The 13,531-nt window shown below is 35.0% G+C and overlaps 1 protein-coding gene across 1 annotated transcript in view; it reads left to right on the top strand.

The window, feature by feature from the left end:
- Positions 1–13,531, top strand: part of Decr1 (2,4-dienoyl-CoA reductase 1) — a 40,302-nt gene that overhangs the window by 10,280 nt on the left and 16,491 nt on the right. Inside the window, exons 2-5 of the mRNA XM_027948586.2 lie at positions 3,523–3,725; positions 5,183–5,240; positions 5,366–5,452; positions 6,397–6,544. Of these exons, the coding sequence (XP_027804387.2) occupies positions 3,523–3,725; positions 5,183–5,240; positions 5,366–5,452; positions 6,397–6,544 (496 nt within the window). The remainder of the gene's footprint in view (positions 1–3,522; positions 3,726–5,182; positions 5,241–5,365; positions 5,453–6,396; positions 6,545–13,531) is intronic.

The raw sequence follows: 13,531 nt of genomic DNA, 5'->3' as shown, positions 1-13,531 counted from the left end.
CAACTAACCTTGAACAGGCCAAGGGATGGCTGAATTTATATTCACACATATACTATGAATGGTCAGAGGGTAATGTGAATTAAAATAGTATATCAGGGTGTTTTTTTTCACTTTTGGATAGGTAAAGTGATGAAGTCATAAGATCAGTATTGATCAGATCAAAAAAGATAGGTAAGATCTTGTTATACAATAATCTGTTATAGATATTTATTGGGAATTGTTATTATCAAATGTGATATTTTACTTTTTAAGCTTTCCCCTAGCAGTTAGGAGGTTGAGAAAAATGTTTATAGTATATAAATATCTTCTTTAGTTATTTTTAATAAAGCCTCCCATCTAATTTCCTCCACAAACTAAGTAAAAAATATTCATGGTAGAGCCTTTGGAAAATTAGAATACATTTTTTTTCATTATTATTAGGTAGTGACAAATTTACCAGCCTACTCATGCAAACTTCCTGATTCATCATCTTAATGCAGTAATTCTGGAGGTGGGTGGCAGCCTTAGGTAAAACTGCCATTTAGGTAGAAAAAGATTATTACAGGTTGCTTGGGATTCAAACATTGGCAAAAGGATTCCAAAAAAAAGCTTTGTCAATATGAAGTTAAAAGAAATATGACTAGCATGGAACATAACCAGATTTATCAATTTATCTTCAATTTTTTTACATAAATTCTCACATTTTATCTCTCAATAACATTTTTCATGATTATGAAATCAGATAATACTTGATAGATTTTTGTAAGTATTTAGAACCAACCAAACTGAAATAAAAATTAAATAATAATCCATAATTCCATCACTTAGAGATAATAACTATAAAGATAGACTCTGAAGTCAGATCTTAGATTTGGATCACGTAAATTACTTTTTTTCTTTAATTTGTTCTTATTATACATGACAGTAGAATGCATTTTGACACATCATTTATAAATGGAGTATAACCTCTTATTCTTTTGGTTGTATATGATGTAAAGTTACACCAGTTGTGTAATCATATGTGCACATAGGATAATAACATCCAATTCATTCTGCTATCGTTCCTACCACCATACTCCCTCCCTTTCCTTTACTCCCCTTTGTCTAGTCCAAAACACCCCTATTCTTCCCTAGCCCCCTGACCCCTTTTGTGAATTAGCATCCGCATATTGGAGAAAACATTAAGTCTTTGGTTCTTTGGGATTGACTAATTTTGCTAAGTATAATATTCTCCAGTTTTATTAATTTACCAGCTAATGCCATAATTTCATTCTTCTTTAAGGGTGAGTAATATTCCATTGTTTATATATATCACAATTTCTGTATCCATTCATCTGTTGAAGGGCACGTAGGTTGGTTCTGTAGTTTAGCTATTGTGCATTGAAATGCTATAAACATTGATGTGGGTGTCTCACTATAGTATACTGATTTTAAGTCCTTTGGTTATAAACTGAGTAGTGAAATAACTGGGTCAAATGATGGTTTCATTCCAAATTTTCTAAGAACTCTCTATACTGCTTTCTATAGTGGTTGCACCAGTTTGCAGTCCCACCAGCAATGTATGAGCACACCTTTTTCCCCACATCCTTGCCAACATTTATTATTGCTTGTATTCTTGATGATTGCCATTCTGACTGGAGTGAGCTGGAATCTCAGTGTATTTGTATTTCTCTAATTGCTAGAGATGTTGAACATTTTTTCATATATTTATTGATCAATCGTATTTCTTCTGTGAAGTGTCTGTTCATTTCCTTAGCTCATTTATTTATTGGGTATTTGTTTTTGGTGTTAATTTTTTTTGGGTTCTTTATATGTCCTGGAGATAAATGCTCTATCTGAGGGGCATGTGATAAAGATTTTCTCCCATTCTGTAGGCTCTCTCTTCACATTATTGGTAGATCATGTAAAGTATTTAGTGTGTAAGTACTTTATAAATAAATAGAACTATATAAATGAGTAGTGAAGTACTTATTATTAAGTACTTATTATTATTTGTCTATAAAAATACAGTACATGATCTTTCTGTGCTTCAGTTTTCCCATCTATAAAATGAGAATGGCAACAGAATTTACTATATGAAGTAAAGGAAGGGGGGAGGGAAGTAAAGGGGTGGGGGAAGTCTAATAGACCTTGGTAGATGGTAAATATTCAATCTACTGCTTACTGCTGTTATTTCCTTCTAGTCTTTTTTTTTTCCTGAGCATTTGGTTTTATTTAAGAAAATACAATATATTTTTCTTTTTTTACTCAATATTACATCATAAACATTTTATGTAATTTCCAGTTGACAAACAACCTTACTCTAAATCATTGATCATATTTCTGATTATTTCTTTAGGGTAAGTTTCTGGATATCCTGGATCAATTGATGGCAGCTTATTTAGCTAGGAATACTCTAGCAGGAAAAGATGAGATTCTGGAGTTTTGACCTTGCGATTGTTTTCCTGGTGGGGGAATATTACATACCTCCTATAGTGATTATTAAGTAGGAGCTCGAGACTAGATAGAAGCAACATACAAGGTGGTTATCAGAGGAGGGCTCCAGAGTCTGTCAGCCCATGTTTGAATCTTAGTCCTGCACTTGCTCAATATTATTAATCTGTCTGAACCCTTCCTCTAAATGGGATTAAAAAAATAACTAATTCATGTGATAGTTGTGGTGATTAGGTAGTTTAATATCTGACCCTGGCATATGGTAACCACTTAATGAATGGTAGCTCCTGTTGTTTGTTATGTTAAACTCTTACAGTGTGTTTTATAATTAACTATGAGAGAATATCAGTGGTTTTCAAATGTAATGTGATTATAAATTTCTGTTCTAAATTTATTGGTTAGAAAAAAATAAAATAGAGGCATTTGATGTAATTAGCATTAAAGAATTTTAAAATAATTTTCTTCAGTAATTCAAAAATGAAGTGTGGTATTTATCCAAATTATTCTTTTTTTTTTTTTTTTTTTTTTTTGTTAGTGGGGATTGAACTAGGGCCTTATGCATGTGAGGCAATCACTCTACCAACAAAACTATAGCCCCAGTCCCCAAATTATTCTTTTAAAAAAATAAAAATGTTTTATATCAGTTTTTTAAAGTAAAATTTAAGCAAAACACCTGCAAATAATAATGTTAGTATGTATAGAACATATAGTGCATACTAATGTATTATATATAAATATGCTATATACTATAGTTATAGTTATTTCAAGTAATCCTATGAAGAGAGTTATTTTATTCCCATCTTATAGATGAAGAAAATTAAGCACAGAAAGGTTAAATAACTTTCTGTTGACTATATGACTAGGGAGAAAATTCTACACTATTTTAGTCTATAGTTCTAGAACTCATGTTTTTTAACCCCTTCATATGTTACTTAATCCTCAGAAAGAAAAAGAATAATAATTGATTAAATGTAATAATTATGTTTGCAGTACATTTGAATTAATCCAAGAACTCAGTTAATATTAAATTCAAGAATAAATTTAAAATATCTCTTGTGCAAATATATGTCTGCAGTTCAATTTGTTTCATTTTGTTTTTTTCCCTTTTAGTTTTTCAGTTATGGAACAAAAATATTATATCAAAGCATGGAAGCTTCACAGTCTAAATTCTTTCCTCCCCTTCAAAAAGTGATGCTGCCACCTAATAGCTTTCAAGGAAAAGTGGCGTTCATTACTGGAGGAGGTACTGGCCTTGGCAAAGCCATGACAACTTTTCTGTCCAGCCTGGGTGCTCAATGTGTGATAGCCAGCAGGTAAGTGAGTCTCAGCCCTTCACTTCAAAGTCTGGTGAAGAACCTGTCTGTGTCATAATATTGAAAACACTGCTTGCTGGATTGTTTGATTTGCATCCTAATCTTATATAAAGTATTCTGCAGATTACTAAATAAATTTCCTTGGAAAAAGTCATTATGATTTGAGATGATAGAAACAAAGACAATCAAGGAACTGATAATATTTACTTTTCCCAAATCCAGCCCATAGATTTTTTTTTGTTTGTTTTTTTTCTGTGTATGAAGTTAAAAAGTACTATGTTGGGCTGTGGTTGTAGTTCAGTGGTCAAGTGCTTGTCTAGCTTATGTGAGGCCCTGGGTTCCATCCTCAGTATGATATAAAGATAAATAAATAAAAATAAATAAAGGTTGTGTGTTCATCTACAACTTAAAAAAAGTATATTTTAAAAAAATACTATGTTGAGGCTGCTTTTTTTTCCAGTGGGAGTGATTGTGATTACTGCTTCAATTGATAATTAACCTTGTAGCAGGATATTAGAAGTTTTCCTTCCACTTTCTTTTAGATGCACAGATATTTCATCACATCTGTTGTGATGAATCTGGGAAGGGTAAAACCAAGTGGAATGTGTATCTTCTTACTTAGGCATATCTGGTACCCTATATCTAAAAGTCTGGAGCGCTGGAGACTAGCACAAGATCCTCCCCTTCTTCCAGTTTTGAGTGGTATAAAATTTTAGGTATCTGAATGACAGTTACTGTGTCACTCACAAATGCTCATTGGCCAGAACATTTTTGTTTTTTTGTTGCAATGTTTTTAAGAGTTTTATTTTCATTTTACTACTATATAGTTTTATATTCATGATTTATTTTATATATTTCAAGGACATAAGATTTGGAAGGCATATAGGTTATTTGAACAACTTACTAACACTATAGCATAAATGTATTTATTTTTAATTTTTGTAAAGCTGGATCAGGTGGAAAAAACAGGTACAATGATTATAATTAAGGAAATAATTTAAATATTTGTCAAAGTAACTGGTATAAAAGTGCTCAATTTGGTAGTATATGCCAGTAATTCCAGTGGCTTGGGAGGCTGAGGCAGGAGGATTGTGAGTTCAAAGCCAGCCTCAGCAAAAGTGAGGTGCTAAGCAACTCAGTGAGTCCCTTTCTCTAAATAAAATACCAAATAGAACTGGGGATGTTGCTCAATGGCTGAGTGCCCCTGAGTTCAATCCCTGGTACCTCAGCCTCCCCCAAAAAAGTGTCCAGTTCAGTGAATTACTATCAAATATATAAAAATAGTTCGAATTTAACTTTTAAAATAAATTCATTCAAATTGATTTGTATGTAGATATAACTCATATTTTCTCAAAAATGCATTACTTTAAGCTGTAGATTCTAATTTATGGAATTAAAAAGAAAAATATGTGAAGTCATTTCAGAACTCATGCATCATACCATGTGTTTATTTCTAGGAAGATTGATGTTTTGAAAGCTACTGCAGAACAAATTTCTTCTCAAACTGGAAATAAGGTACATTCAAAAGCAGTCATTTAAATTAAATTTGTGAATTATAACATGTTTAAACAATTTACTCCTGTTTTGGTTTAGGAAGTCTGGGGAGAGTAGAAGTATTTTTTTCTCTTTGTTTTATGCAGGTTCATGCACTTCAGTGTGATGTGAGGGATCCTGATATGGTTCACAAGACTGTGTTGGAACTGATCAAAGTCACAGGACTTCCTGATGTAAGCTAATGATGATGAAGACAAAGTGAGAGTCATTTGAAGTTGATAACACCCATCAGGATGCAAAAATGAAATAAACTCTTGATGTGAGCAAGGGCTGTACAGAGAAGCACATGTTTTCTATCCCTAGGAAAATGCTAACTCGGCTCAAAGCAGGGAAAAGATTAAGTGGACTGCTGCCCTTCTTTCTTTCAGGAATACTTTAAAAATGCATTTATAATCATGGAACAAACTTGATTTCACTTTATGTAATAAGATTATAAAATAACAAGAGCAGTTAGTCCAAGAACACAATATCTAGTTTATATGATTCATGGCCTTTGCTTTTCTTAATAACTTTTGATTATCTCTTGGTGGAGGAGAACAATACAAGTAAGAAAAACTGCAAGAAGTTCCAAATTTCTCCTTCTAAAACCTGAGATATAAATGGACATTTTATTTGGCCCATTTATTAGAGATAAGCCATTTCTTCAATAATCTCAGAGTGAGTACTTTTCTACATTAAAGATATTTTCAAACCATCTAATAATATTGAATCTGTCATACAACTAAGCAGTTGATCCTGAAGAAACAGGTCAATGACCAAGAGTTTCATTAAGTTAAAAAGTAAATAACAGAAATCCAGAGGCATTTCTTGAGGTTCCCTGAAATAGTGTAGTTACATGATAAACATGCTTACTCTGTCTTTTTTTTTTTTTTCTTAATAATAGAACTACCCTAATTTAAAGACGTGTTAGGATTCTGAACTTGGGAAATAATAGGAGATTTTCAGACTCCAAGAACATGAAACTGAACTCAATCTCATAGTATTGTTTTAAAAGCTGACTATGAACTTAAGCCGTATTATATTATTTGGATTAATAAGCTTCAAAAATAAAAGCCCTAGTGGGAAAATATTCTACCTTATCTGAAAGTTTCTATAACTTGCCTTATCCACTTATTAGATCGTGATAAACAACGCAGCAGGAAATTTTATTTCACCCACTGAAAGACTCTCTCCCAATGCTTGGAAGACCATAACAGACATAGTTCTAAATGGCACAGCCTATGTGACGCTTGAAATTGGAAAACAGCTTATTAAAGCACAGAAAGGTATGTTTGTTATTCTTCCCGTATTTATTAGGTCTCTCCTCTCTACAGATTCTGTACTAAACCCTAGGACACTTAAAAAAGAAAATGAGACAATCTTTACTTACACAACTTACTTTGTAATGGAAAAGATGCTTAAATAACTACCATATGTTATGATGTAAGCCATAATATATACATGTTTCAAGGGCATTGGAAATCCAGATACAGAAATGACTTCCTCTCCCTAGCGTCAGTCAGAAGATTGAGGAATAAAATGCAATTTGAGTTGAATGTTAAAAAAAAAAAAGTAGATGTGGAAAAGGGGAGGGCAAAGAAATGTGTTGTCCCTGGATAGAGAAGTCTGGTGGAGGGGAAAAAAAGAAGTGTTTTTTAGGGAATGATGTGGATAGAGAAGGACAGAGAAGGCTAGGGGAGGTAGGTGAGGTATAGCCAGGGAAGTTCCCAATACTAAAATAGGGAGTTTGATGTTAATTCTTTCCATTGAAGGTATTTCATTAAGAACGTGACTTAATTCAAAAGGTTACTGGCAACAATGTGGGGCATGGAAAAGTTTAAAGAGAATCATTCAGGAGATCTTGTTGTTTTTTTTTTAAATTTTGGCATGTGGATACATGGCATGGGAGATAAAGTAGGAGACGCATAGAAAATACGAACTAGAGGCTTTACTAATTAGATAAAGGGATTTTTAGCTGGGATGAACAGTTTGGATGGTGATGACATCAATGAGATTGAGAATACCAGAGGGGGAGTAGATGTAGATGGAAATTACTACAATATTTTGGTTAGTAATATGAACAACTTTATTCAAGTTCTGTTGACATACATAGTAAACATGTATAACATGTAGGGCCAACTTAATATATTCATTGACAAAAACTGCTGGCTTGCGTGTACCAGGCCCTATGCTGCATGCCTGAGGCAGAGGTGGACAAGACTCTGTCCCTGAATAAGTTGGGCTTGTACCTTGAATGAGGGGGTGCTTTTCAGAGAGGGTAGAAAGCATTCTGGACAAGGACAAGGAGGAAGAATTCTCCTGATCATCAGGATAGCCTTTGAGAAGGGAGGGGAGAAAGGCAGGCTTGGAGCTGGCCAGGTTCCTCTTCCTGAGTCAGAAGGCTTTATCTTCTGAGGTTCAATGTCTTCTTCTGTACAACATGGATAATCCTCAATCAAGCTTGAGAAAGGGTAGAAGGATGATGATGCAGAGGCACAGCTTCTTCTTCTTTTTTTTGTTCTTGTTTTTGGATACTAATAACTTCCATCCTTTCCCTGTAATGCTTGTTGAAATTTAATTATCCGGTCACTTCACAGCAGCAAAGTGGATATGATTTAGATTTAAAGTTTATATACATTTCTTTATTTATTTTCAGAAGGGATAGATAAATTTGGGGAGTGGGACAGGAAGAATGGGCTTACTTCTCTCTCCACTTCTCTGTTCTGGACTTTGTATCTTTCTTTTGTTTCTCTGTTCTTTCTGATTTTTTTCTCTCTTCTACCTCTTGCTTGTGTCTTTGTTTCTCTCTCTGCCTTTGTGAACTTTTCATTTTGGGGTATCTGTTTCTCTCTTTATCTTCATCTCTTTCATCATTTTGTCTTTCTCTGCCTCATTATCTCTTTCATTTCTTCTCTTGCCCATCTCTGTGACCCTTAGATTTCTGTCTGACTTTTTCTCATTATTGTCTTTCATTTTAACATAGACTTTGATCTATTTTTATTCATCACATTGGATTAAAATTCTATGGGCTTCATTAAAAATATATTAGGTAAGACTTTTAAAAGATGGAAGCCAGTTTTTATTCTTCCAAGATTCCTGTCAGTTATTGATGTAACCTGACAGAGTTTGGAGAACTTGGACCCTTGGGCCAAGGAAAGTACAGCGCAGAAGGGTCTATTCTAGCAATGAATCAACAGTGAAAGACTTCAAGTGTTAAGATGACCTCTCAATTGTCTCAATGTGGATGAACCTGGAAGTCAGTTCAGGATCAGAAATGCATGGTAATATGTGATCAAAAGTATGTTAAGTGGCTCAGCATGTAAGAAATCAATCAAGGAAAGATATTGGGGCAGTCACCAGAAAGACACATTAATGGGTTTGAAGGTTTAGTCACAAGGGATATGGATAGCATAAAGACTGAATTTTTCTGTTAAATACTAGAATCAACAGGTAGCTTTGAAATTCACAAGAGGTGATGTTTTTGATCTATAATAAGAGTTATTTTGTTGAATTAGTATTAATAAACATTTTAAGCAGTTAAGGCTACTATAATAAGTTACTCTTCCCTCATCTTCCATAATCCAGTGCCCTCAACCTGTCCAATCTGTGTCCGTCCAGAACAGCTCTAGTTTGCCCCCTTATGCATGCTCTGACTAGAGTCATTCTTTCACTAAGCCATTCAGAATCATTTAGCCCAGCTTCAGTCCCACTGTTCAATGAAGGACTCCCTCATTAGAGGCTATAATGTAGACTTCAGCATTTAAAACCAGGCTGCATGTTGTTCTTGTTTCATGGTAGAAGACTTCTTTTCCTACCCATCAAGATCAACAAGGCCCGTTCCTTCTTTCTTACCTGTAAAACCCTTTCTATCCCTTTATATTCTTTCTCCATTTTTTCCTTATCATTGTGTCTTTTTTGGTAGCAGCGATTGAACCCAGGGAGCTTAACCATGGAGCCACATTCCCAGCCTGCTCTTTTTAGAGACAGGGTCTCACTAAGTTGGTCCTTGCTAAGTTGTGAGGCTGGCTTTGAACTTGTGATCCTCCTGCCTCAGCCTCCTAAGCATCTCGGATTTTAGGCTTGTGTCACTGTGCCTGGCTGTTTACTGTTCTTATTGTGAAACATAAAGATGGTCCTTTGTTCATTCAGTGAAACCTTGTAAAAATACACAAAGGTAGTTGAGGATGTATTTAACCCTTCTTTCAATTGTGTCCTTCAGCTTTACCCTTAGATGGAAAAGAAGATGACCAGATAGCTCACAATAGAATGAAGGCAAATGGCTTGTGTCAGAACAGGAGGAGGAGAACAGAATAGGGTTTGCATATTTGTCAGCAGTGTGAATGTGAGGTGTGTGTTGTAGAGATTTTAAGTATATAAGAACCATATGGGTACATTGTTTGGATCTTGTCCAAGGCTTTCTTTAAGTGCATTTAGAGACTATTTGAAAGCATACTTTTAGTAATCAATTGAACTTTTTATGGCAACATTAGTATCCTTTTAAAATCCCTTTTTGCTAGAGTTCCTTGCTAGTTGGGTGGAAGATTTCACTTCCATTTGTTAAACAATCATGGAGTAACCATGTGTCTTTGTTGTTTTGTGAAGATAATGTAAAGATTAGGTGATTTGTGAATTTTGAAAAGAAATCTTTTTTTTTCTTTTTAACTATGTAGTAGGAAATTTTGTGGGGAGACTGTTTTTATATAGTAGTAAAGAATGATGGCTCTAGAACCAAATGGCTTAGCCTGATTACACTACTTATTAGTAGTGTAACTGGGGCAAGTTACTTCTCTGTGTCTCTTCCTCTTCTATTAACAATAATGTCTGGCCCAAGCTAATTCAGATTAGCTATTAAATAAAATTGTTAATTTCCTCTGTAAGTGTATTTTTAGGCTTCTTTTAGGGGACTGTTAAGTACCTGAACTTTAGCTTATGAGTCATAATTAAAGGGATTAGAAAAACCAGAACCCTAGTTACCACTTATTGTAATTAAACTTGCAGGTTGCAACCTATATGAGAATGTGGTATATTAAAGATTTGAACAAGAAGAGTTGTTATTTAATAGATAATATTCCTTTATAAAGTGTTGCTCAATTTTCTTAAAAAATTATGTGGGCATTTGGCTAACTTTAAGAGCATTGATGCTTTTTAGCTATTAGTCTGTGCTTTATTGAAAAATGGCTGAGAAACAGATTTCCTTGAGTTCCTCATCAAAGAAAAGTTTCTCTGCTTATGATTGTGGTAAGGTTATTTGCCAGATATAATAATAGAAGAGGTAAAGCTGCAAACAATCACTTACTTGTGTGTTTAAAAGGTACAAGGGGTACCATACAATGCCTGGAGAGGCAGGAGATGAGGCTAAGAGAGATGGACTTTATCCTCTGGAGATGGGTAATGTTTAACTGGAGGGTCTTAGGAAGAGATAGGTTCAGAGTGGAGATAAGACCTTGACTAATGGCTCAGAGGAGGGCCCAAAGAAAAGAGGTGTTAAAGATGAAGGAGAAAGAGACACAACCAATAAAAACATGATCTAGTTTTAGGAGTTCTGAATCCTAAACACCGGTGGAGGAGCTTATTATGTATATTGAGAATTGATGAGTTGAGAGCCCAGATGAAATGTGTAGACACATCTTTCCAGTGACATCCACCCACATTTGTAACAGTATCAAACTCCTAGGTAAGCATGGAGAGGCAGTTGTGGGTGAATGCTTTAAGAGATGACGGCAAGGAATTGAGTGATTAATTCATGGAATAGTCCAGCATGAGCATCAGAAAATTAGAGTAGGAGGAAATTATAAGCCTAAAGAAGGAGAAGAAACACCAAGAATTTATAACAAAGTTTTAAGAAGTACATGTAGTATAAAAGTGTGAGAGGATTGGAAGGACTGAATCCTAAGAGTGAGGCACTGTATTCATTATTTTGTAATGATAACATAGATCAGGTGATGGCCTAATTGAAGAAGCACTGGAGATCAGTGGGGGTGGGATGTCAGAGAGCTATAGGATTTATGATTTTATCCACGTGGGTGTTGCCACCAGGGTGATGGCAGAATCTGGGTTTGAGATGTGGGTATATATGTATTTGTAACTGTGAGGCCAGGAGTCAGATTATAATGAAAGTAGCAGAGTAGCTTCGAAGTCAAATGTAGAATCAGCTCAAGTTACAGATTATTAAAATTTTTTTTAATGATATCAAAAAAATGATATTATTAGTTTCAAAATGGGGCATTTTCTGTGAGGTAGATGAGTAGTGGGTAGCCCAGGTATCTTTGTACTATACTGTGCTGTGGTAGTAGGAGCAAGTGTGACTCCATTTTGTTTTATGACTTCATCCTGTAAAACAACCCTGCCAAGTAGAAGAGTCATGACTGGGGCAAGATGTTCTTTTCCTTTTGCTATAGAAACCTTTAAGAACATGGAACTACCTAATGGGGTATTGTTTCTGTAACTAGGGTAACGGGGCTCTGTTTCTGTAACTGGGGTGACTGGGCTAACTGTGATTGGTTAGGCTTCCCTCTGCTTGACTGCACTGTCCCGCTTCTGTAACCTGGCTTGCTTGCATTGGCTAGGCCCCCTGAACATCCCTTTTGCGGTTTTCAGGTTTATAAGGAGTGCCCTTGCAATTGTTCGGGGCTGATCAGGGGAACAGCTTTATGTTCTGGTCAGCCACCACCGGTGCGCTTCAATAAAGGCTTAATTCGATTATACGTGAGTGGTCTGGAAGTCAGTTTATGAAACCCTGGGATGAAGCTTTAACTATAACAGTGCCATCTCTGTTGGCCGTTGGAACCAAAACTATTCATTGACTGGTATACTTTTCGTTCTTTGTATTGAAACAAGATTTTAGAGCTTTTGAATCTTATTCTGAAATTGGACCCAATCTTATGTACATTTTATTATTTTAATATGCAGTGTTATTTTTAATATTTCTGTATTACACAAATTTTTTCCATTTTAGAATAATGAGGACAGGCTAGCATAATTTTAAATTTCATTTATATTTTTTAATTATTACTCATGGGTATGGTTCTTTACAGTGAAAGAATACAAAGCAGAGACAATAAAGGGAAAAGGTATACCTGGCCAAGTCTGGGGAGAACAGCTTTTAGAATCCTCTCCTACTGGAATTATACAGGGCAATTTTAGTTCTCCTTTCTTTACATCCTTGCCAGCATTTGTAGTTTTTTGTCTTTTTGATAATAGCCATTCTAACTGGGGTGAAATGGTATCTCATTTTAGTTTCGATTTGCATGTCCGTCATAATTAATGATATTACGCATTTTTTTCATATACTCATTTGTATATTATCTTTCGGGAAATGTCTGTTCAGATCATTTGCCTATTTAAAATTGGATGTGTTTTTGCTGTTGAGCTTTTGAGTTCCTTATATATTCTGGACATTAATCTCTGCTTGGCTAAATAGTTTGCAAACATTTTCTCTCATTCTGTTGGTTGTATCTTCACTCTGTTGTTTCTTTTGTTATGCAAAAGCTTTTTAGTTTGGTGTAATATTATTCATCTATTTTTGTTTTTGTTGCTTGTGCTTTTGGGGGCTTATGCAAGAAATTTTTGCTCATTCCAATATCCTGAATTTTTACCTCTATGTTTTATAGTTTCAGGTCTTAGATTTGGGTCTTTGATCCATTATGAGTTAAGTTTTGAAACTGATCAAAGGTAGAGATTTAGTTCCATTCTTCTGCATGTGAATATTCAGTTGTTTCTCCAGCACCACTTATTGACAAGAGTGTCCTTCTCCACATATGTTCTTTTTTTTTGGTACCAGGGATTGAACTCAGGGGTACTTGACCACGAGCCACATCCTCAGCCCTATTTTGCATTCTATTTAGAGACAAGGTCTCACTGAGTTGCTTATTGCTTTGCAGTTGCTGAGGCTGGCTTTGAACTCGTAATTCTCCTATCTCAGCCTCCCAAGGTGATGGGATTATAGGCATGCACCACTGTGCCTGGCCATCCTATGTTCTTAATGTTCTTGACACTTTTGTCAAAAATTAGTTGACTATTATGCAAGTACATGGATTTATTTCTGGGTTCTGTATTCTGTTCTATGGTCTCTCTGTTGGGGTTTTTTGTTTGTTTGTTTGTTTTTGTTTTGATATTGGGGATTGAACCCAGGGGCAAGTAACCACTGAGCCATATCCCCAGCCCTTTTCATATTTTATATAGAGACAGAGTCTCACTAAGTTGCTTAGGGTCTCGCTAAGTTACTGAGACTGGCTTTGAACTTACAATCCTCCTGCCTCAGCCTCCTAAACCAA

This window comes from Marmota flaviventris, chromosome 15 (assembly GCF_047511675.1).
Source record: "Marmota flaviventris isolate mMarFla1 chromosome 15, mMarFla1.hap1, whole genome shotgun sequence".
Classification (NCBI taxonomy): domain Eukaryota; kingdom Metazoa; phylum Chordata; class Mammalia; order Rodentia; family Sciuridae; genus Marmota; species Marmota flaviventris.
The sequence above is the reverse complement of the archived record's forward strand: the minus strand, read 5'-3'. Positions and strand labels throughout refer to the sequence as shown.